Source organism: Gorilla gorilla, chromosome 1, assembly GCF_029281585.2.
Source record: "Gorilla gorilla gorilla isolate KB3781 chromosome 1, NHGRI_mGorGor1-v2.1_pri, whole genome shotgun sequence".
Classification (NCBI taxonomy): domain Eukaryota; kingdom Metazoa; phylum Chordata; class Mammalia; order Primates; family Hominidae; genus Gorilla; species Gorilla gorilla.
The window spans coordinates 216,625,840-216,650,875 of record NC_073224.2 but is presented as its reverse complement, the minus strand read 5'-3'; the positions used below and the strand labels follow the sequence as shown (position 1 = coordinate 216,650,875).

The 25,036-nt window shown below is 49.0% G+C and overlaps 1 protein-coding gene across 1 annotated transcript; it reads right to left on the bottom strand.

The window, feature by feature from the left end:
• Window positions 1-569: 569 nt before the first annotated feature.
• HTR1D (5-hydroxytryptamine receptor 1D) lies at window positions 570-25,036 on the bottom strand. The gene is made up of 2 exons (XM_055387480.2): window positions 24,825-25,036; window positions 570-3,673 (listed from the first exon to the last, which is right to left on the bottom strand). Exon 2 carries the CDS (start codon window positions 2,889-2,891, stop codon window positions 1,758-1,760), a length of 1,134 nt encoding a protein of 377 aa, XP_055243455.1. The 5' UTR covers window positions 2,892-3,673; window positions 24,825-25,036; the 3' UTR covers window positions 570-1,757.

Below are 25,036 nucleotides of genomic sequence, written 5' to 3'. Positions count from 1 at the left end.
GAAAGAGAAAGAAAGAAACCTGTCCAGTTTCATCCAGGAGAAACTGGCTGCAGTTGGATTTGAGCTGAGGCATCAGGTCCTGAGCATTTTTTTTTTTTTTCTTTTTGAGATAGGATCTTGCTCTGTCACCCAGGCCAGAGTGCAGTGACATGATCATCGCACACTGCAGCCTCAACCTCCCATGCTCAAGCAATCCTCCCACCTCAACCTCCCAAGCAGCTGGTACTACAGGTGCACACCACCATGTCTGGATAATTTTTGTATTTTTTTGTAGAGGCAGGGTTTTGACATGTTTCCCATGCTGGTCTTGAACTCCTGGGCTCAAGCAATCCTCCCACCTTAGCCTCCCAAAGTGCTGGGATTATAGGTATGAGCCACTGAGGGTGGCCACTGAGCTCTTAATCATCACGCTATCCTCACTTTCTCCCATCCTGATAGGAGATAACAAGTGCCAAGGCTGGAGCGTGGGACCTGGCCTGTGGTAGGTGCTCAACAAATGCTAGAGACTGAATTGAGTTGAATGGTTTCTACATCCAGGGAGAGGGGGAAAAATCACCCAAAGACGTTACTGGCCATGATGTCTCACGCTTTTTATTTGATAAGACTCAACATCTCTAATGAGTTTTCAGATCTCTAATGAGAAAGAGATGTTAAAAAAAAATTCAGAAAAAAAATTCAGAATGGTGTCCCACTCAAAGCTTGCGGGGGGTGGGGGGTGGGCGCCTAAAGCTGGTCAATCTACCTCAAAGGGGTGATCATGGGTTTCAACTTCAGAATGTGAAGATGGCGCAGGCATATTGGGGAAGAAGGAAGAGTACAGGGTAGTCAATCTGGTCCCAACCATCCTACCCCCGCTACCCCTAACTTCTGAATCTCTCTCCAAGTCACTCTATATCATCGGCACTGCAAATACTGACTTTCTCTTCATGGACAACTGGGAGAGATTTAATCTAAGAAAGACTCAGTGGAAGAAACCCACGGATATTATTTTCCAATCAAGGTGCCACACAGAATGGAGACCCATCCTGGCTCCAAATTCTCTTTCAATTCAGGTCATTAATCTTATCCACCCTCCTTTAAGCTCCGTATAGATCTCAGGTAGACCAGAGAGCCTTCCCTTTGAGTCTGGGGTCTTTTCTATAATCAAACAGTTTCTCACCTGAACTGTATCAACCAGGAATCTCATAGGTCACACACTTCTTCCAACAAAGAGGAACTGTGAAAACATTATGTTGGCCAGGCACAGTGGCTCATGCCTGTAATCCCAGCACTTTGGGATGCCGAGGCGGGCGGATCACGAGGTCAAGAGATCGAGACCACCCTGGCCAACATGATGAAACCCCGTCTTTATTAAAAATACAAAAATTAGCTGGGCCTGGTGACACACGTTTGTAGTCCCAGCTACTCTGGAGGCTGAGGCAGAATCTCTTGAACCCAGGACGCGGAGGTTGCAGTGAGCTGAGATTGTGCCACCACACTCCAGCCTGGCGAGAGGGCAAGACTCCGTCTCAAAAAAAAAAAAAGAAAGAAAATATTATGCTAAGTAGTGAAATCTTCAGTCCTGCCCCCGCCCCCCACCACCCGCAGCTCTTTCAGAAGTTAAGAAAACAACAGGAAAAAGAACAATTCTGTTGATTGAACCAAGACTCAAGATATCATGAATTCATCCAAGTCTCAGAAAATAATTTAAAAAAAAAAAGACAATCCCGATGAGGTTACAGGACACAAAAGATAACAAGAGTCATCACCGAATAAGACTAGGAGGCCTTCCGGAAAGGGACAATTTTCTGAAAAGCTTGCCGAAACTCTTCATTAAACACAGTGTAGATTATTGGATTGATGAGGGAGTTTAAATAGCCTAGCCAGGTGAAGAAGTCAAAGAGCACCGGGTGGATCCAGCAGGAGTCCCGGCAGATGGGGAGGACCAGAGACACCACGAAGAAGGGCAGCCAGCAGATGATAAAGGCCCCCAGAATGATGCCCAGGGTTTTAGTGGCTTTCCTTTCTCGAGCAGCAGAAATCCTCTTGCGTTCCAGGGCACTGTCAGCAAGCTTGATTTTCACGTGGTTGAAAAAGAGTGGGGAGCCAGCCGAGTGCGAGTGCCCCTCATGGAGGCTGGAGTTGAGCGAGCAGAGCGAGGACCCGGCAGAGCCTGTGATGAGGTGGGCCGTGGTGAAGCGCTTCCCATAGAGTGAGGGTGGATTCAGGATGCGGTTCCGGGCAGCCCGGTAGATCCGGCCATATAGGATGATGAGCAACACCGAGGGAATGTAGAAGGCCCCACAGGTGGAGTAGATGGTGTAGGAGATCTGAGAGGTGTTCACCAGACAGTCCGACATCTCCTCCTGGGCCTTGGCCTGCCGCCAGAAGAGCGGGGGGATGGAGATGCAGATGGAGATGACCCAGACAATGGCGATCATGGTGGCCGCGTGGCCAGCCGTCCTGCGTTTACTGTATTCCAGGGCATCTGTGATTGCCCAGTACCTGTCCAGAGCAATGACACAGAGATGCAGGATGGAGGCTGTGCAGCACGTGATGTCAGAAGACAGCCAGATGTCACACAAGATTTGGCCAAAGTTCCAGGTGTGGGTGATGGTATAGGCGATGCTGATGGGCATGACCAAGATGGAAACCAAGAGGTCGGTGGTGGCCAGGGAGCCAATCAGGTAGTTGGCAGGGGTGTGGAGCTTCCTGGTGAGTAAGATGGTGGTGAGTACAAAGGCATTGGAGAGGACTGTGGCCAGTGTGATGATGGAAAGGACCACGGCAAGGGAGATCTTGAGCGCCTGGAGGGTCCTGGGATCCCAAGCCTCTGAGGTTTCTGTGGCATTCAGGGATCTGTTGGAGGCCTCCTGGGGAAGGCCTTCTGCTGACTGGTTCAGTGGGGACATGCTAGGTGGCTCTCTCTTCCCACAGACCTCCACACATTTGGCTCCTTCCTTCAAGGTTGTCCTGACAACAAAGCAAAGTCATCCTTCTGCTTCGCACTGGTGGGAGCCGTACACCAGAACAGACCACAGTGAAAAGGTCTCAAGACCAGACTATTCTCTAAGTACAGCTGCAATAAAATAAAATTAAATAACAATAATAATAATAATATTAAACAAGACCAGACTATTTGAAGAATGCTGAGACAACTACCAGCTGGTAGTTAAAGGTCTTTCCTAAACCACAGGAATCCCAAGATGTCTCAGGGTCCTGGAACTTTTCCCAGCAGATGGTCATGCCCAGGGGACACATGCTGAATTTGTTAGACAATTATCAGGGGATCACACCCAGGTGGGCAATGCCCTGGGATTCTTGCCTTTGGCATCTGGCTCTTTTCAAAGCTTGAGACATTCGTGTGTTTAATGAGAACTTCAGAATTCCCCTCACAGTAATTGAAACGATTCTGGATTTAGGGTTGCTTCTGAGGAGCTTTTAAAACTAGACACAAAAAGAAGTTCCAGCTGATTCAGAGAAGCAGTCCAGTCAGCACAGCAGCTCGTGGTTTTCCCAGGTTCATCTTGACGCACCCTGAGCTACTTAACTTCGGTTCCTATCCCACTGATCGTTTTAGAGCCTGAACAGACAAAACATCCTGGTTACCAAGACTCGAAGAATGCATAAGCTGGGACCAGGCAAAACAAACAGATCACTGTGGGCTCACAGAGCAGGGACACGTTCAGAAGATCTGGGATTTAAAAAAGAAAAAAAATAGAGTTAGGTTCTAGGAGGACAATGTGGAAGCCTGAAATGAACTATATGATTAAAAAGATACTCCTTAAAGCTGGCCATGGTGCTGTGAAACTGGCATTCTAAAAAGTATCAGAATACAGGGAGGGTGATGTGCCCCACCCATGCAATTCCCAGAGGGGACAAAGTGTCGTAGCTTTTGGAATCATCACAAGCTTGTTAGAAGTACATGAAATCAGCTCTGTAAGTTGTGAATCAGAAAGCATCATTTTATTTATTTAGCAACAATGGAAACAAAATAAAACTGTACACAGGAAACGATAAAGGCCATCAGGAAAGAAACCAAATTGTTACAATGTATTTCTCTACAAAGTATGGGGGGGTGGCCTTTTTTCTACTCATTTGAATTTTCCAAATGTCCTATAGTGAGCATGAATAATTTTTTTTTTTGAGACAGAGTCTCGCTCTGTTGCCAGGCTAGAGTGCAGTGACGCAATCTCGGCTCACTGCAACCTCTGCCTCCTGGGTTCAAGCGATTGTCCTGCCTCAGCCTCCCAAGTAGCTGGGACTACAGGCACATGCCATCACGCCCAACTAATTTTTGTATTTTTAGTAGAGGCGGGGTTTCACCATGTTGGCCAATCTGGTCTCAAACTCCTGACCTCATGATCCGCTGTCTCGGCCACCCAAAGTGCTGGGATTACAGGCATGAACTACTGGGGCTGGCCCCTTGAAGCTTTTTCAGACCTTGTCCTATGTACCTTTTCTTCTGGTTGTTCATTTGAATCCTATATAATAAACCAGTAATTTTAAAAATCATTTGTTTATTTATTCATTTTGAGATAGGATCTAGCTCTGTCCCCCAGGCTAGAGTGCGGTGGCATGACCACAGCTCACTGCAGCCTCGACCTCCTGGATCAAGTGACCCTCCAACCTTAGCCTCCCAAGTAGCTGGAACTACAGGTGCACACCACCGTGCCCAGCTAATTGTTTTTTATTTGTTTGTTTGTTTTCACAGAGGCAGGGTCTTGCTATGTTGCCAGGGCTGGTCTCAAACTCCTGGACTTAAGCGATCCTCCAGCCTTGACCTCCCAAAGTGCTGGGATTACAGGTGTGAGCCGCTTTAGCTTCTTAACGTTTTAAAAATCAATCACCAGCTGGGTGCGGTGGCTCTTGACTGTAATCCCAGCACTCTGGGAGGCCGAGGTGGGTGGATCACCTGAGGTCAGGAGTTCGAGACCAGCCTGACCAACATGGAGAAACCCCGTCTCTACTAAAAAAACAAAATTAGCCGTGCGTCATGGTGCATGCCTGTAATCCCAGCTACTCAGGAGGCTGAGGCAGGGGAATTGCTTGAACCCAGGAGGTGGAGGTTGCAGTGAGTCAAGATCGTGCCATTATACTCTAGCCTGGGCAACCAGAGTGAAACTCTGCCAAAAAAAAAAAAAGAAGAAGCAGCAGCAGCTAAATCTGCAATGCAGTATTTTCCCTCCCACTCCCCAAATTTGTGGGTGCTTCATTAAAAAAAAATCTGCCTGGAGGAGAGGGGAAAGCCTCAATTTAAGAAAACCAATCCTAAGCCACCAACTCCAAAACATATATTACAGATTAAAGGATATTATAACAATATCTTTTGAAGAGCTCTTGTTATATTCCAGGCACTGAGCTAGCTTTGGGGCTAAGAGTCATCTAACCTGTAAAGTGGGCAACACGGCTCCCAACTTATAATGACCCAACCAATGCTCAGAGAGGTGATGTCACCTGCCCAAGGCCACCTGGCTGGAAGTGGAAAAACCAGGTCCAGAGCTCTCAAGAAATTTCCACCCTTGCCTACATTGCCTCAGTTGAGGATGAAAAGCCTTAAGGCATGCGTGTATAGCTGGTGTGATGACCCCCTCCTGCTCCCACTCGCCCCAGGCTCCACCCCAAAAGCCTCCGGCTGAAGTTTTGCTCCCATTTTGGTTCACATGGAAAATGTGAACTCTGGTTGGCTCATTTGAAACTTTCTTCCCTGCAGACAGTCTGGGTGACTGAGGTGCGTCATTTCCCAAGGAAGCCTGGTGTGCCTGCCTCACAAACTCATGCGGTCACTCCTTGAGTTCCAAGCATTCCAGTGACCTAATTTCAGTGAAAGGCATGGGTTCAGAAAGGCTCAAGGGGCTGGTGTGTGTGTAAGCCCTCCAGCCCTTGGCAACATCTTGGGAAAAGGGACAGGGACACAGGGACAGGAGCAGACAGACTTGGTTAGGAAGGCTAGGCTGTAGCTTTGCAAGAAGTAACACAATTCAGAGGCTATCTCCCCTCCTGCCTGCTATCCTTCCCCATTGTGAACAAAGGTAGGAGAATTTCTCATAATCTAGCTACCTTTGGAGACATGGACTGTAGCTCTATAAGCAACTTTCTCTTTCCCGTCACACTTCAAATAATAAAATAAAAAATACAGGCCAGGCGTGGTGGCTCACACCTGTAATCCCAGCACTTTGGGAGGCTGAGGCGTGTGGATCACCTGAGGTCAGGAGGTCGAGACCAGCCTGGCCAACATGGTGAAACCCCATCTCTACTAAAATGCAAAAATTAGCTGGGCATGGTGGTGGGCACCCAGCTACTCGGGAGGCTGAGGCAGGAGAATCACTCGAATCCATGAGGCAGAGGTCGCAGTGAGCCAAGATTGCACCATTGCACTCCAGCCTGGGCGACAGAGGAAGACTCTACCTAAAAAAAAAAAAAAAAAAATTAAAATGACAATGAAGGCCGGGTGTGGCGGCTTATGCCAGTAATCCCAACACTTTGGGAGGCCCAGGTGGGAGGATCGCTTGGGCCCAGGAGTTCAAGACCAGCCTGGGCAACATAGCAAGACTATCTATTTTAAACAAAAGAAAAAAGAAAGAAAAATTAAAATGACAACAAGATACCATTTTCACCTAGTAGAAAAGTACATTTTAAATCTGATCATGTCATGTCAGTTAATAAGAGTGTGGAGCTTGGGAGACTGAGGCAGGAGGACTGCTTGAGCCCAGGAGTTCAAGACCAGCCTGGGCAACACAGTGAGATCCTGTCTCTTAAAAAAAAAAAAAAAGTGTGGGCCGGGCGCAATGGCTCACTCCTGTAATCCCAGCACTTTGGGAGGCCGAGGCAGGCGGATCATGAGGTCAGGAGATCAAGACCACGGTGAAACCCCATCTCTACTAAAAATACAAAAAAAAAAAAAAATTAGCCGGGCACAGTGGCGGGTGCCTGTAGTCCCAGCTACTCGGGAGGCTGAGGCAGGAGAATGGCGTGAACCCAGGAGGCGGAGCTTGCAGTGAGCCGAGATCGCGCCACTGCACTCCAGCCTGGGTGACGGAGCGAGACTCCGTCTCAAAAAAAAAAAAGTTTGGAGCAATTTTCTACCACTAGTAGAGTAAAAATTGGAGAAACTTCATAAGCAAACAATGTGGTATTATTTCATAAAACTAAAGATGTGATGACTACCTCATGATTCAGCAATTCTGCTGCTGGGTATGCATGGCAGAGAAACTCTTCCGTGTTCACTAGAAGACAGCAACAAGAATGGTCCTAGTAGCATGAAATAGCAAACAACTAAAAACAACCAAACGTCCATCAACAGCAGAATGGTAGCATATGGCGTATTCCTATGATGGAGGGCTACAGAGAAGCAAAACAGAGTAAACCACAGCTACACATACCAAAATGGTGATTGTCACAAACAAGGCAGAGTGCCAAAGTCAAAAACACGCAAGAAGAAACAAACTGTTAGGGAGATAAATATATGTGGCAAAACCATAAGGAAAAGCAAAGAAATTATAAATATAAAATTCAGGATAGTGGTTACTCCTGGAGGGAAAAGGAAGAAGGAATATAATCATAAAGGGTTTTAAAAGTTTCAATTATGTTCTTTTCACGATCTCGGCTCACTGCAACCTCCACCTCCCAGGTTTAAGCGATTCTCCTGCCTCAGCCTCCCAAGTAGCTGGGATTACAGGTGTGTACCACCATGCCCGGCTAATTTTTGTAATTTTTTTTTTTAGTAGAGATGGGGTTTCACCATGTTGGCCAGCCTGCCTTGGCCTCCCAAAGTGCTGGGATTATAGGCATGAGCCACCATGCCAGGCCTTTTTGAGAAAGGGTCTCACTCTGTCACCTAGGCTGGAGTGCAGGGGCATGATCACAGCTCACTGCAGTCTTGACCTCCTGGGCTCAAGTGATCCTCCCACCTCAGCCTCCTGAGTAGCTGGGACCACAGATACACACTACCACTCCCCAGTGATTTTTAAATTTTTTTGTAGAGGTGGGGTCTCCCTATGTTGTCCAGGCTTGTCTTCAAACTCCTGGACTCAAGCAATTCTCCCACCTTGGCCTTCTAAAGTGCTGGGATTACAGGTGTGAGCTGCCACGCCTGGTCTTTTTTTTTTTTTTTTTTTTTAGAGAGAGGGTCTTGCTCTGTCACCCAGATATAGTGGCACAGTCATAGCTCACTGCAGCCTTGAACTTCTGGGCTCAAGTGATCCTCCCAACTTGGCCTCCCAAAGTTGGGATTATAGGCATCAGCCACCATGCCCAGCCTGATGTTGTATTTTTTAAGTAGGTGGTGAGTACATTAATATTAATTGTTATTCGTGTGTGTGTGTGTATGTGTGTGTGTGTGTGTACTGCTTTGTAGGGAATGATGTATTTGTGATTTTTCTTTCTTTCTTTTTCTTGTGGGGGAAGGAGTCTTCCTCTGTCACCCAGCCTGGAATGCAGTGATGCAAATCTTCGCTCACTGCAACCTCCGCCTTCCGGGTTCAAGTGATCCTCACACCTCAGACTCCTGAGTAACTGGGACTACAAGCACGTACCACCATGCCTGGCTAATCTTTGTATTTTTAGTAAAGATGGGGTTTCACCACGTTGGCCAGGCTGGTGTTGAGTTCCTGACCTCAGGTGATCTGCCCACCTCAGCCTCCCAAAGTGCTGGGATTACAGGCATGAGCCACCGTGCTCGGTAGTATATGTAATTTTTCTCAATCTATTTTGTATATTATGAAAAAGAACCCTATTACCAGCAATAATATATTGATACAATGTATCAATAATACCTATTGATAATTTTTAGTGCAGAAGATCTGCACTCTGGTCCCAGCTCTACCACTGACCAGCTGGGTAACCATGGGCAAAGCACAGTCTCTTTGACCCTTAGTTACTTCCTTGGTGAAATGGGAACAAAAGCCTGGCTCTGCTGTCCGAAAGGAGTATTGAGTAGCGCCAGCAAGATCATGTATGTGTTGTGTTGTAAACAGTGGAGTCCTGAGCAATTGTCATGATGCTAACAAAGAAGGAGTACAGTGGCTAAGAGCAGGCATTCTCAGCTCCCAATTCCTATTGCTTCTCTTTCTTGCTGTGGCCACTGGGCAAATCACTTCACCTCTCTGAGCCTGCACAGCCTCAGTGATGGAGATGATAATCCAAATCTCACAGGAGTTTGGGGAGAACTGTCAATATCATGGAAACCAAACGCTCAACATAGTCAATGGTTTCTTTTTGTTTGTTTATTTATTTATTTCTTTATGGATAGGGTCTCCCTGTGTCACCCAGGCTGGTCTCAAATTCCTGGCCTCAAGTGATCCTTTCACCTTGGCCTCCCAAACTGTTGGGATTATAGACCTGAGCCACCATGCCTGGCCTTGTAGTAAAATGGTGACCACAAATGTGACTTCTCTGGTTCTCTATGGTGCATCCAACCAAATTCAGGTCTCCAGGCAACAAGATCACTTCCCTCACCAGAAACAAAGTATCACTGCCCATTTTGGTAAGAGATGTCTGCCACTGTCAGAAACCCAGACATACCAAGGAGCTTCCTCCCTGCCCACCCATTTTCCCAGGGGCCATGACAGCAGCAGCAGAAGCAAGGACCTTTCTCGGCCCCCACCTCCACCTCCAGGCCACAGCATCTCCCCTGAAGTCCAGATCACATGGACTCCAGCCACACCATGCCTCTCCCAGCTCTGGCATCTCTGAAGAGGGGTGGAAAGAGAAAAGCAGACAGACAGACTTATGTCCCAATCCCAGCCTGTTCCAGAGACCACTTTTGATCACAGCTGATTGGACCAGGGTGGATATGGGACCCAAAATGAGCCAATCAGATTGGATTTAGAATGGAGACCATGGGGAGCCGGGCTGGATAGAAGATGGGGGAAGATAAATCTGCAGGCCAAGGGTCCTGAGGCTGGAGTCAGGCCGCAGCCTTTACCAAAGCCAAGGAAGGTTTTGGGGGAATAGAAAAGCCAAAGGTAAACAAAAAGCAGGTCTGTAGAGAGGGGCAGGAGAATGGAGCAGAGAAAGAAGCTGAGGGAGAGGAACCACCTGTCTTGGGAGAGGAGAAGGAAGGAGGCTCCTAGGCCAGGGAATACTCCTTCCCATCCCTGTATGTCCATGAGCGACCTTCTATCCAGGAAACCTCATTTGTACCAACTCATGTTTTCCCAGCTGAGCCAGTTTACATGGACACAGCAGCCTCTGAGAAATGGTAGTAAGACAGGGAACTTTCTTCTTCTTCTTTTTCATTTTAAGAGGCAGGGACTTCCTCTATTGTCCAGGTTGGAGTGCAGTGGCATGATCATGGCTCTCACTGCAGCCTCGATCTCCCAGTTTCAAGTGATCCTCCCACCTCAGCCCTCCAAGTAGCTGGGACTACAGACACAAGCCACCATGCCCAGCAAATTTTCAATATTTTTGTAGAGATGGGGTCTTCCTGTGTTGCCCAGGCTGGTATGGAACTCCTGGGCTCAAGTGATCCTCCTGCCTCAGCCTCCCAAAGTGCTGGGATTAGAGGCTGAGCCACTGTGCCCAGCCAAGACAGGGGACTTTTGGTTCCTTCCCACCAACCAATCCCTACTGTGGGGTCCAAGTCCTTTCACCTCCTGGGCCCTTCTTCCTCATCTGTAAATTGGGATAATGACATCTTTCACCCAGAATTGTGATGTGGCTTCACTGAAGTAGGGAGAACATGCCTAACACAGTGGCTGGCACACAGCAGGTGTTTTTTTAATTTTTGTTTTATTTTTCGTGTTTTTTGTTGTTGTTGTTTTGTTTGTTTGTTTTTTGAGACAGAGTCTCACTCTGTTGCCCAGGCTGGAGTGTAGTGACCCAATCTCAGCTCATGCAACCTTTGCCTCCCAGGTTCAACCTATTCTCCTGCCTCAGCCTCCTGTGTAGCCGAGATTACAGGCATGCACCACTACGACCGACTAATTTTTCTGTTTTCAGTAGGGGGTTTCACCATGTTGGCCAGGCTGGTTTCGTGCTCCTGGCCTCAAGGGATCTGCCCATCTGAGCCTCCCAAAGTGCTGGGGGATCTACCCGCCTCGGCCTCCCAAAGTGCTGGGATTACCTGCATGAGCCACCGCACCTGGCCAGCAAAAGCTGGCCTCTTACAAAAGCTTCCTATCAAGGGCTCATTCAGCCTGCAGGAAGATCTGTTGCCTCCACTTTCTGAGGGCTCTTTAACTAAGTGAGTCATAAAACCTTGCCAGGAACAAAAAGGATGTATGGGTTTAATGTGTACTTAGAAGCCAGTCTCATCTTTTTGGAAGAAAAAAATAAGGCTCTGTGATAAAAAGATTTGTTGCAGGAGAATACATCCCCCACACAGTAATTTGTGGCTGTTCTTTCTGTAGAAGCTGTGTACACAGATGAGTGAGCTCTGGATGGAGAAATCACTCTCCACAAATCAGGACAGGGCTTTATATTTTACAAAATGCACCCACAGCTGTTATTTCATCTCATTCTCTCTCCTGCATGGGACCTCCTACAGCCTCAGTTTTCTCCTCTGCAAAAATCAGGGTATCAAGTCTACCTCCCAGAGATATAATGAGGATTGGATAGAATACATGTGGGAAGAATCCAGAAAGTTTCTTTCTTCTTTTTTTTTTTTGAGACAGAGTCTCACTCTGTCACCAAGGCTGGTGTGCAGTGGGGCAATCTTGGCTCAATGCTACCTCCGCCTCCCAGGTTCAGGCGATTCTCCTGTCTCAGCCTCCGGAGTAGCCGGCCACCACGCCTGGCTAATTTTTTTATTTTTAGTAGGGATTGGGTTTCACAATGTTGGCCAGGCTGGTCTCAAACTACTGACCTCAGGTGATCCCCCACCTCGGCTTCCCAAAGTGCTGGAATTACAGGCATCAGTCACCACGCCCGGCCAAATCTGGAAAGTTTTAACATGGGTATGGGTGTGTGTGTACGTGTATGCATCTCCCCCATCTCATGCTCTCTCTTTCTACCTGTATCTGAGTGCCAGTTTTAAAATCTAATCACTATCTTGAGGTGTAAGCAAATCAGTCTTGCGCCTCAGTTTCTCTAATCATAAAATCTGGAAAATGAGCAGGGCATGGTGGCTCACACCTGTAATCCCAGTGCTTTGGGAGGATGAAGTGAGATCACTTGAGGCCAGGAGTTTGAGACCAGCATGAGCAACATAGCGAGACCTCATCTCTCCAAAATATTTAACAATTAGCCAGGCATGGTGGCATGCATCTGTAGTCTTAGCTACTTGGGAGGCTGAGGTGGGAGAACTGCTTGAGCCCAAGAGTTTGAGGTTACTGTGAGCTATGATGGTACCACTGCACTCTAGCCTGGGCAACAGAGTGAGCCCCTGTCTTAAAACAAACAAACAAACAAAAACCTCTGTGAAACATACAAAATAAAAAGTCACCAAACTTCCAGCCCAGTACTTCCATTCCTAGCTGTACACCCAAGAAAAACATGTATGTACGTCCACCAAAAGATACATGCAAGAATTGTTCACAGCAGCACTATTCATAACAACCCCAAATTGCAAACTACCTAAACAAACATCTACAGTAGAATGGGGCCAGGCACAGTGGCTCATACCTATAATCCCAGCACTTTGGGAGGCCGAGGCAGAAGGACTGCTTGAGGTTAGGAGTTTGAGACCAGCCTGGGCAATACAGGGAGACCGTCTCTAGGAAAAAATGTTTAAAAAAATTAGCGCTTGCCTACTGCCATGTAAGACATGACTTTGCTCCTCCTTCGCCTTTCACCATGATTGTGAGGCCTCCGCAGCCATGTGGAACTGTGAGTCAATTCAGCCTCTTTCTTTATAAATTACCCAGTCTCTTTTTCTTTTTTTTTGAGACGGAGTCTCACTCTGTCACCCAGGCTGGAGTGCAGTGGCACGGTCTCGGCTCACTGCAAGCTCCGCCTCCCAGGTTCACGCCATTCTCCTGCCTCAGCCTCCCGAGTAGCTGGGACTACAGGCACCAGCCACCACACCTGGCTAATTTTTGTATTTTTTAGTAGAGACGGGGTTTCACCGTGTTAGCCAGGATGGTCTCGATCTCCTGACCTCGTGATCCGCCCGCCTCGGCCTCCCAAAGTGCTGGGATTACAGGCATGAGCCACCATGCCTGCCCACACTCATTTTTTTCATGTGGAAAATGCGAACAATAACAGCACCAATGTCACATGACTGTCACATGAGTGACAGGTAGGTGACTTGCCCAAGATCACATGGCAGTTTAGTGTCCCTCTCAGCTCAGCTCAATGCTTCTACTGCCCTGTGCCACCTCTCCCTGCCCCCATCAAAAGGAGTATTTTTTTTGTCCCTTGATTCTGGGTTCAGCATGGACTCGCTATGGCCAACAGAATGAGGCAGAAGTGACAGTAAGCCAGTGCCAAATGTAGTCCTCTAGAGGCTGTGCATGTTTCTGCTTGCACTCTGTCATTGCCATCCCTGGGCTATGCACACTGGTCCCTGCAGGGAGAGACAAGGACGTGGAGCAGAGCTGTTCCAGCCAAACCCGGCCTAGAACAGAGCCTCTCACACAACCAGCAGACACATGTGTGAGCCCAGCTAAGATCAGCAGAAATACCCAGCCAAGGGTATCTATCCAGAGGAAAAGAAGTCATTATACAAAAAAGATACTTGCACATGCATGTTTATAGCAGCACAATTCGCAACTACAAAATCATAGAACCAACCCAAATGCCCATCAATCAACAAGTAGATAAAGAAACTGTGATTTATACGATGGAATACTATCCAGTCATAAAAAGGATTGAATTAACGGCATTTGCAACTACCTGGATGAAACTGGAGACTATTATATTCTAAGTGAAGTAACTCAGGAATGGAAAACCAAACATTGTATGTTCTCACTGATATGTGGGAACTAAACTATGAGGATGCAAAGGCATAAGAATGATACAATGGACTTTGGGGACTTGGGGGGAAGGGTGGGAGGGGGTAAGGGATAAAAGACTACAAATAGGGTGCAGTGTATGCTGCTTAGGTGATGGGTGCACCAAAATCTGACGAATCACCTCTAAAGAACTTATTCATGTAACCAAATACTACCTGTACCCCAATAACCTATGGGAAAAAAAAGAAATACCCAGCCAAGTTCAGATTAAATCAGCCAACCTCCAAATACATGATTTGTAGTAATAAATGCTGTTGTTTTAATTCACTGAGTTTGAGGGTAGCTTGTTACACAGCAATGCCAATTGATAAAGTCCTTTCATTCATTAAGTGTGTGTTTTTGTTTTGTTTTTGAGACAGAGTTTCACTCTTGTTGCCCAGGCTGGAGTGCAATGGCGCTATCTTAGCTCATTGCAACTTCCGCCTCCCGGGTTCAAGTGATTCTCCTGCCTCAGCCTCCCGAGTAGCTGGGATTACAGGCATGCGCCACCAGGTCCAGCTAGTTCTGTATTTTTAGTAGAGATGGGGTTTCATCAGTTGGTCAGGCTGGTCTCGAACTCCTGACCTCAGGTGACCCACCCTCCTCAGCCTCCCAAAGTGTTGGGATTACAGGCGTGTGCCACTGCACCTGGCCTCTTCATTCATTGAATGACTTGAGTCTGTCCATTCTACTGCCCACACCTAACTGCCTTGACTCTTCTCTCCCCCTCCACTCCCACTGCCACTGTTCTGTTTCAGGAGAGTGAAACCATCCTTCTTGGCTTCAATGGTCTCCCAGCCTCTACCCCTGGCTCCTCTCCATTCTCTAACCATATCCCACCCAGAATCTTCCTTCTTTTTTTTTTTTTTTTTTTTTTGAGATGGAGTCTCGCTCCGTCACCCAGGCTGCAGTGCAGTGGTGCGATCTCGGCTCACTGCAAGCTCTGCCTCCTGGGTTCACGCCATTCTCCTGCCTCAGCCTCCTGAGTAGCTGGGACTACAGGTGCCCACCACCATACCCAGCTAATTTTTTTGTATTTTTAGTAGAGACGGGGTTTCACCGTGGTTTCGATCTCCTGACCTCGTGATCCACCCACCTCGGCCTCCCAAAGTGCTGGGATTACAGGCGTGAGCCAACGCACCGGGCCCAGAATCTTCCTTTCAACTAACAGTCTGACCAGGTCACTCCCTTAAAATCCTCCAGTGGCTCCCACTGCACCTGGGATTAAGCCCAGGCTTCACAGCTTGGTTTAAGAGACTCTTCATGAACTGGTGTTTCCTTCCATCTCCAGCCCCATCTCCCAGCATAGCTGGCTGTGACCTGCATACTCCAGCAGCACAGACCTGCCTGTTCTTCTGCCAGTACCCTCCTGCCATACCCCAGGCTCCAGTGCTGTTTCCTGCTGATCCTTTGTCCCTGCTGTGTCCTCTGACTGAAAATGTCCTTTCTTCAGTCCCCTGGCTGCCTAATTCCAAGTCACCCTTCAGAGCTAGGCTCTGGTGTCTCCCCAGGAAGCCTTCCCTAACCTCCCCCCAAGCCCAGCTTGGCTCAGGTACCCCTTTCCTGAGAGCCCGCCACCCTAGCTCTCACCATATTAGACTGACTCTGACACAGTAACAGGAGCTCCTTGAGTGTAGGGACCATGTCTCATTCACCCCTATAGCCCTGACGCCTGGCCCAGAGCAAGGGATCAATACCTGTCTATGAAAGGCTCCAGGAACTGGTGGGGAATGGGCCCTGAGAACAGAGCACACGCCTGAGAGGCAGAGGCCCTGGGCTTTAGCTTGGCTTTGCTGCTAACTTTCTGTGTGACCTAAGATAAATCAGTTCCTCCTCCGAGCCTCAGTTTCTCCAACTTGAAAATGAGGTAGTTGGACCAGATCAGAGATTCTCTTGGTGAGCATCAGAACCACCTACCTTGAAGAGCTTTAAAAATACAAGTCAGGCCGGGCACAGTGGCTCACATCTGTAATCTCAGGACATTGGGAGGCCAAGGCAGGCAGATCACTTGAGGTCAGGAGTTCGAGACCAGCTGGCCAACATGGAGAAACCCCGTCTCTACTAAAAAAAAAATACAAAAATTATCTGGGTATGGTGTGTGGTGGTACGTGCCTGTAGTCCCTGCTAGTCAGGAGGCTGAGGCAGGAGAATCGCTTGAACCCAGGAGGCAGAGGTTGCAGTGAGCCGAGATTGTGCCCTTGCACTCTAGACTGGGCAACAAGAGCGAAACCCCATCTCAAAAAAAAAAAAAAAGAAGAAAGAAAGAAAAAGAAAAAAAAAATTAGCCAGGCATGGTGTCTCAGAAAAAAAGAAAAGAAAAATCACCAACTGCTCCTATTATTAATTGGGGGTGGGGGAAATGAATTAGTTCACCCATTTTACAGACGAAGAAACTGAGGTCCAGAGAGGTAAACTGACTGGCTCCCAGCCACACAGGTAATATATGGCACAGCTGGGATTGAGAGCCAAAGTTCAGAAATAAAATAGCCACTATTGGCCATGTGTGGCCATTGGGCACTTGAAATGTAGCCCCCGAGATGTACCTGGTTCAAAAAAAGAATGTAAAAAAAGAATGTAAAATATCTCACTAATAAATGTGTCAGTTACATGTTGAAATGGTAATATTTTGGGTGTAGTAGGTTAATAGAATATATAAAATTTTCACTTTTTTTTTTTTTTTTTTTGAGACAGTCTTGCTCTGTCACCCAGGCTGGAGTGCAATGGCACAATCTCAGCTGACTGCAACCTCTTCCTCCCTGGTTCAAGCAATTCTCCTGCCTCAGCCTCCTGGGTAGCTGAAATTACAGGTGCACACCACCAGCATGCCCGGCTAATTTTTGTATTTTTAGTAGAGACAGGGTTTCACCATGTTGGCTAGGCTGGTCTCCAACTCCTGACCTCAGGTGATCCGCCCGCCTCGGCCTCCCAAAGTGCCTGGGATTACAGGCGTGAGCTACCGCACCCAGCCTAGTTTCACTTTTTAAAAATGTGGCTACTTTGAAATTTCCTAAATTGAAAAATCACATTTGTCACTCATGTTATATTTATATTGGTCAGTCCTGCTCTAGCAGTGGCTCTCAGTACAGGTGATATTGCTCCCTAGGGCTCACATCAGGAGTCTGTCCTCAGAGAACTGCATTTCCAGGGAGGGGGTTGGGACAGTAGGGAGGGAGTGGGGGGGGGCGCTATGTGGGCATGGGGATGAGGAGGGGTCATAATGGCCCCAGTAGTAAAGTAGTGGCCAACATTTATTGAGAGTTTACTATCTGCCAGGCACTGTTCTAAGCTTCTCATGTATTAACTCATTTAAGTCTGACCGCAACCCTCTGTAGTCAATCCTATTATTATTATCAATTATTCCCACTTCCCAGGGGAGGAAAGTGAGGCTCAGAGAAATGGCTTGCCTAAGACCCCAGAGACAGGGCACTGTGGATCTAGGATTGGAATCTGGGCTTGCCCGACTCCATGCTCCACCATCCATAAAAGGTGCCAGGTAAAGTCAATTCCACTTCCTTCTTTCCACAAATACCTACCCCACACATTCAAGAAATCTGTACTGGGTACCTGTGATGTGCCAGGCTCCATCACTATCACCTGAGCAGGCCCTCTCTCTGACAGGCCTGGTGACGGCAGCTTGGCACAACCCAAAGGAAGCGGAAGGAAGTGGTGACTGTGGCGCTTCTCACACTTGAATGTGTACATGCATTACCTAGGGATCTTATTAAAAATGAGGATTCTGATTCTGTGGGTCTGCAGGGTTTTGTTTGCTTGTTTGTTTTGGGACAGGGTCTCACTCTGTCACCCAGGCTGGAGTGCAATGATGTGATCTCGGCTCACTGCAATCTCCCAGGTTCAAGTGATCCTCCTGCCTCTGTTTCTTTAGTAGCTGGGACTACAGGTATGTGCCACCATGCCCGGCTAATTTTTGTAGTTTTAATAGAGACAGGGTTTCACCATGTTGGCCAGGCTGGTCTCGAACTCTTGGCCTCAAGTGATTCACTCGCCTCGACCTCCCAAAATGCTGGGATTATAGGCGTGAGCCACCACGCCCAGCCAGGTCTGCAGTTCTGACAAGCTCTCAGGTGATGCCTGCCACACGGTGGTTGTGTGAGGGGTAGCAGTAGTGTCAGCCCTGGGATTTCAGAAGGGTATCAGGGTGTCAGATGGGAAGGACTCTTAGGAATCATCTAGTCCGACTCCCTCATGATGCTGACAGGAATTGGGCTCAGAGAGGGCAAGACACTTGCTCAAGGTAACACAGTGTGTTACAGGCTGAGACCAAGTCTTCAGACTCCCACCAGGGCTCCTTCTACTGGCTCCTGCTTGCAACAGGAATTTGAGATGAAAGAGAGAAGGCTCTCAGGCCCATTTCACACTATATGCTTCTGGCATTTTCAAGTCTCCCCCCAGCTGTCATCTGAGTTTCCACACTAGGTGAGTAATCCTGGGAGCCGACTGGCAGGGCTGACCATACTTTGCAAGAAGTCTTTAGAACTGCATCCCCCCTATACTGGAGCCCAACCTCTCTCTTCTCTTCTCCCCCAGATGCTGCACACCTGGGTCCGCAGAGAACACTTTGAGCCGATGGAGTGAATATTTCCAGGACAGAGGAGAAGCTATCTTCTCTAGACTGGATAAACAAGGTACTAACAACAGGAATTCATTTTCTTGAAACCAAACACCAAATTTGTTAGTGTTTACAGGATACAAACTTGCTATTCATCATCTGCTTTTTCTTCTGGGAGCCACAATACAGGTGTGATTCAGAGTACAAGCTTTGGAGCTAGATACAGCTATGGAGTCAGGTAGACTGAACTCACGTGTCAGCTCAGCCGTTTTTCTAGCTTTGTGACCTTAGGCAAGTTACTCAACCTCTCTGTTTCCTCATCTATTCAACTACAATATACTTAAAGCCTACCACATGTTGGCATGAGCAATGCAGATGTGGACTCTCCTCTTAGGAGGACTTACAATGGCCCTGGGGAAACGATCCTGCAATGAGGACCACAGATATGATGAGGATAACGGTGGGGCATGCAGGGAGCTATGGGAAGGAAAGTAGGGGGACAGGTAGCCTGCTGCAACCCTGAGGTTTCACTGTGAAAGTGGCTTTGAAGCTGAGCGTGGGAGGACAAATAAAATTAACAAGTGAAATTGAAATTTCATACCATGTCCTGAGTTAAAAACAAGGAATTAGCAAGTGAAGAGAAGCTGGGTCCAATGATACCTATTCCACAGGATTGAACCTTGGAGAACTCTTCCCTGCAATACACTCCAAATCCTTTTTATGTATGTATGTATGTATGTGTGTATGTATGTATGTATGTATGTATGTATTTTTATTTATTTATTTTTAGGCAGGCTCACTCTCTCTGTTGCCTAGGCTGGAGTACAGTGGCACAATCATGGCTCACTGCAGCCTCAACCTCCTGAGCTCAAGCCTTCCTCCTGCCTCAGCCTCCCAAGTTGCTAGAACTGCAGGTGCACCATCATGCCTGGCAAATTTTTAAAAAATTTTTTATAGAGATGGGGTCTCCCTATGTTGCCCAGGCTGATCTTGAACTCCTAGGTTCAAGTGATCTTCCTGCCTCAGCCTCCCAAAGTACCAGATTACAGCTGTGAATCATCATGACCAGCCCCAAATCCTTTTCTACATTTCCTATTGTTTACCTATCCAGAGATCACACAGCCCGGTCATTTCCTCTCATCCTCCTATTCACCTGGACTGAACAAAAGACCCCATCTCCAGCCCATCTCTTGGCTGAGACCTTTGGCTGCAAAAACACTGCAGTTCTGTCACTTCCTTGAGTCTCTGCACAGGCTATTCCCTCTATCTGCTCATCTCTCCCACCCTCTCGGGAAGTTTCCTGGTAACTAGGGAGGGACCTGCTCACTTCCCCTCTCTCCAAGCCGCTGGTCTTCTAATGTATACATCACACTGGACTCCCCTGGACTGGAATCTCTTGCCCACCCCACCCCTGTCTCCTTGCTGGACTTGAGTTCTGGAAGGAAGGGGCAACTCATGCCATGAAGCCCAGTGCCCTGTGTGTGGGTGCCCATCCCTCTCACCTACCATCCAGCTCCAACTTCACTCTCAAGACCAAGTTTAACTCTCCCCTCTTTACTGAAACTTGTCCCCCTCCTTCTGACCAAGTGGAGCCAGCCTCTCTCTGTGCCAACACAGTGCCTCGTGTTTAGGATTTGTAATACACATCTCATTATCCTGCAGTCCAGTGCCTGTGGTCTGTCTCCCCATAAGATGGTGCATTCCCAAGGCAGGGATACGGCTTTGTTCACAGCTATATATTTTAGGCTTAATACTTACAGATGCTGAGATTTACTCAAAGAATGAATAAAAAAAGAATACTGACAGTTTCACCTTTCTTTGACCCCTCTCTCTGTACCTCTGGCCCCAAATATCCTTTGGTCATCCCTCCTTTATGTCCCACAAGGGCTCCAAACTCAAGCCACCTCACTCACAGCAAGCCCTCCTGAGTGCCTCTTTTTTTTTTTTTTTTTTTTTCTTAAGACGGGAGTCTCACTCTGTTGTCTAGGCTGGAGCACAGTGGCTCAATCTCCACTCACTGCAACCTTTGCCTCCTGGGTTCAAGCGATTCTCCTGCCTCAGCCTCCCAAGCAGCTGGGATTACAGGTGCATGCCACCACATCCAGCTAATTTCTGTATTTTTGTAGAGACAGGGTTTCACCATGTTGGCCAGGCTGGTCTCGAACTCCTGACCTCAAGTAATCCACCTACCTCAGCTTCCCAAAGTGCTGGGATTACAGGAGTGAACCACCATATCTGGCCAGCGCCTCTTTTGTAGCAGACCTTATCCTGTTTTTCCACACCTAGCCCAAGCTTTGAATTCTTCCTTACTCTCTTCCCCAGCACTTAACCAGTTATTTCATAAAAACAATAAGGGTTCGGAGGCTGAGGCTGGCGGATCATGAGGTCAGATCAAGACCATCCTGGCCAACATGATGAAACCCCGTCTCTACTAAAAACACAAAAATTAGCTGTGGGTGGTGGCGTGCGCCTATAGTCCCAGCTACTTGAGAGGCTGAGGCAGGAGAATCGCTTGAGCCTGGGAGACAGAGGTTGCAGTGAGCTGAAATCGCACCATTGCACTCCAGTCTGGGCGACAGAGTCAGACTCCGTCTAAAAACAAAACAAAACAAAAACAATAAGGAAGCAGAGGCTCACATATCAATGGCAAAGTCTAGGGTCTTTCTCTTAATAGGCCAGACCTTTCACTCCCCTACACATTCTGTATTCTCTCCCTTGTCTTCACTAAACATGTTTGGGGCATTCGTGTCTTAGTTCAGGCTGTTCCATCTGCCTAGAAGAGCAATCTTTCCCATTCCCTTTCATACATATCTGTTGTACTCCTGTCTGCTTTCTAAATTTTTTTGTTTGTTTTTTAGAGATGGGGTCTCATCATGTTGCACAGGCTAATCTCAAACTCCTGGGCTCCAGCAGTTTGCCCACCTGGGCTTCCCAAAGTGGTGGGATACAGGTGTGAGCCACGCTACCCAGCCCCTCTCTCTGCTTTCTGAGGTCCTTTTCAAAAGCTACCTCCTCCAGGAAGTCTTCCCTGGACAACTGAGTGCAAAATCTCTCTGCTTTAAGCCCTCTCCCAACTCCAGGTTTGTTTGTGCCTCTCATTGCCTACTGCTGGAAGCTCCTTGAAGATTTACCTATTTTCTTCCCACTCCAGTGTTCAGAGCACAGTAGACTGGCAAATAATAGGAAATAACTTCTCTTGAAGGCTCAGGTAGGCCCTGGAGAAAGATCAGTATTTCCTCCTCTCCATTTAAAGTTTTCGGCTGGGTGCAATGGCCACGCCTGTAATTCCAACACTTTGGGAGGCTGAGGTAGGAGGATCACTTGAGCTCAGGAGTTCAAGACCAGCCAGGGCAACATGGCGAAACCCCATCTCTACAAAAAACACAAAAATTAGCTGGGCATGATGGTGCGTGCCTGTAGTCCCAGCTACTCTGGAGGCTGAGGTGGAAGGATGTCTTGAGCCCAAAAGGTGGAAGTTGCAGTGAGCCCAGAGTGCACCGCTGCACTCTAGCCTGGGTGACAAAGCCAGACTCTGTCACTCATTCATTCATTCATTCATTCATAAATAAATACATTTCTCCAACAGCTCCCACTTCACTCTGAATAAAATTCAAAACTCCCATGGCTTACAAGGCCCTACGTGATCTGCTGCCATCCCGGCCATCTCTCTGACCTCATCTCCTACCAGCTGCCCGTCTTAAATATCACCCCTTTGGCAACACCTTGACCAGCCAACATAAAGCAGCTCCCCTCCTCCACCACATCACCCTGGTTTATGCTAATTTTAGCACTTAACCTGATCTGATATTTTCTGCCTGTTTGTTTATTGCGTATCTTTCCCCACACACCCTCCACCTGCCCCATGCCCTACTAACATACACCTCCTGTCTAGCTCATCCCTATATCCCCAGAGCCTAGAACAGTGCCTGGCTGAAAATAAATAGGTGGGTCAACAGCCTGAGGAGCGATCTGGGCTAGAGGCATACATGTATGAGTCATGTGCATAGAGGTGATAACTAAAGCCAATGGGGTGGGTGAGATCACCCAGGGAGAGTGTCTACTAGGAGAGGAGCAGAGGGCCTGGGGGAGCAGAGCATCTAAGGGCTGTAGAAAGGAGAATGAAGCTGCAAAAAGAAGATGAGGGAACAACATAACAGTGTCAAGTCACAGGGGCCCAGAGAAGAGAGTGTTTTGGGGAGAAGAAACGGTCAGCAGTGTCAACTGCTGCTGAGAGCAGTGAAAGACTGAGCAGGCCAGGCTCCGTGGCCCATACCTGCAGTCCCAGCATTTTGGGAGGCCAAGGAGGGTGGATTCTTTGAGCCCAAGAGTTCAAGGCCAGCCTGGGCAACATGGCGACGCCCTGTCTCTATAAAAAATGCAAAAATTAGCCAGGCATGGAGTCGCATGCCTGTAGTCCCAGCTACTGGGGAGGCTGAGGCAGGAGGATCACTTGAACTCAGGAGGTTGAGGTTGCAGTGAGCCATGATCACACCACTACCCTCCAGCCTGGGTGACAGAGCACCACCCTGTCTCAAAAACAAAAACAAATAAGCAAAAAGACTGAGTGGTGTCTGCTGAATTCAGCTTCCTGGAAGACATGGCCCACCCCTGCCCCACTGTGGGCCTTAGACAGGAACTGTCTGTGCAATGAAAGAGACCTCTCAGGTCTGGGAACTCCATACTCTGAGAATCTGTATTTCTGCTCACATTCACATCACTCTCACCAAAAAGAATAGTCATCCATCCGTGGCCTAGGAGAGAAGGGATGACCCAGTGGTCCCGCCCTCATTATTGATCCATCAGGTAACTGACAAACTCTAAGGAAGCATCTCTGTTTTTCTGGCCCTGTACTAGGTTCTGGAAGGCGGTGAGCCAGCAGGCAGGCCTGGGACTGGGAAGCCAGCACTAGGGCTCAGGGCTTCTGTGGCTGCAGAGACATGATCTCCATCCCCCACCCACGGGCTGCACTGGGACTTACTTGTTCATGAGATCAAAGCCTTGGTCTGACAGCAGGGCCCTGAAGTGCTTGTAGAGGTTGTTGTAGGGGTAGAGGCCCTAGTCCCTGCCAGTCAAGTCCAGCTGGCCTGGTCCCTCCCTCCTAGCCACCGTCTAGGTCCCAGCTTCCTGGATGTCTCAATGACAAAGGCTGCCTACTTCTCCCCACCAGTGGAGCAGGACTAAAGACTGAAAAAGGCTGGCTACCCCAATGGCCTCACTTGCTGCTGATAAAGTGTCCCCAAATGTCCTTGTGAGGAGGGCTGAGACCCCAGCCAGTGGCTGTGTGATCCAGAGGACAGTACAGACCCACACCACGGGCTCAACTGGAAAACACTGGAAGCTGGTTGCAAGGAAGAGTGGAGGGGTTGCTGCTGCTGCTACTCAGAGAAATAATGGCCACTAGTGGCTGAGCTCTGGTTTGGAGCCAGGGGCTGTGCTGAGTGACAATCCCATTAGATTTGTACAGTAAGCCTGTGGGGTGAGAATTGTTGTCCCCACTTCATATGGGAGGAAACCACACCTCAGAGAAGGTAAGGGCTTTCCTGAGATCACACAGCTAGTAGGTGGCCAAGGCCAGTTTGCTAATGCAACCACCCTGACTGAGAGCCCTGCTCTTAATCCCGAACTTTCCCAGACCTGGGGACTTTAGTCTTAGATTCTTCTACTGGTAGTGTGACCTTGGGCAAGACGGATTCCCCACTCTCCCCATTTGTAATAAAGCAGATTTCTCAGTGCCCTTCCAGTTCCGGCATTATGTGATTAGCTAGGATTTATACAGAACTTTACAGTTTCTAAAAAAAGCATCTAGCGGGGATCTCACTTATTTCCACGGACCCTGCAAGGTGAGAGAATGCCCCTCTATTTGACAGACGTGCAAACTGAGGCTTGGAGAGATGCAGTGACCTGCCCAAGGTCACAGAGCTGGTCAGCCCCAGCCCGGAGCCAGCCGGGGCTCCACACCGGACCCCCTTCAACTCCCTCCAGAGAGGGGAGGCCCCTCCGCGGCGCCGCGCCCGAACCTGGCCAGCAGGGGGCAGCGCCCGGCTTCCCTTGGCGCCCGGGGCCCCTCGGGGGGCGTCGCGGTCCCCGGCCCGGGGATGCTTCCTGCCCCTCCAGTTCTCGCCTGGGCGCTGGGCACCCCCAACGCGCGCGTGGGATCCCGCAGCCTCCCCGGGCGCTGCCTCAGTCCTCCCTTTTCTCCCGGGGCTCTGGACGGCGACCCCCGGTGGCCTCCCTCCGGCCGGGCAAGTCCTCCGGGGCTCTCTCCCTGGCGCGCGCCCGTCCGAGGGCACAGAGAGGCGGGACGCCCCGGGCCCCCGAGGCCCCAGGAGGGGCGCCGCTCCCGGCCTCAGTTCCCCGCGGACGGCCGCTGGGGCCAGGCTGCAGACGCGGCCCCGAGAGCTTACCCGCTGCCCGGCGGGCAGGTGCGCACACCCGGCGTACCCGCCCGATCCACTTCCTCGAGCGGCGTCTCCCCGTCGCGGCCGCCTTGTCTCCGCCGCGACCCCCGCCGAGCTCGGGGGCCGCCCGCCCCGCCGCCCCGGGGCCCTTCCCGGCTCGCGCCCTCGCGATCCCGCACCTGCCTCCGCCCCTCCCAGCGCCCTGCGGCTCCTTCTCC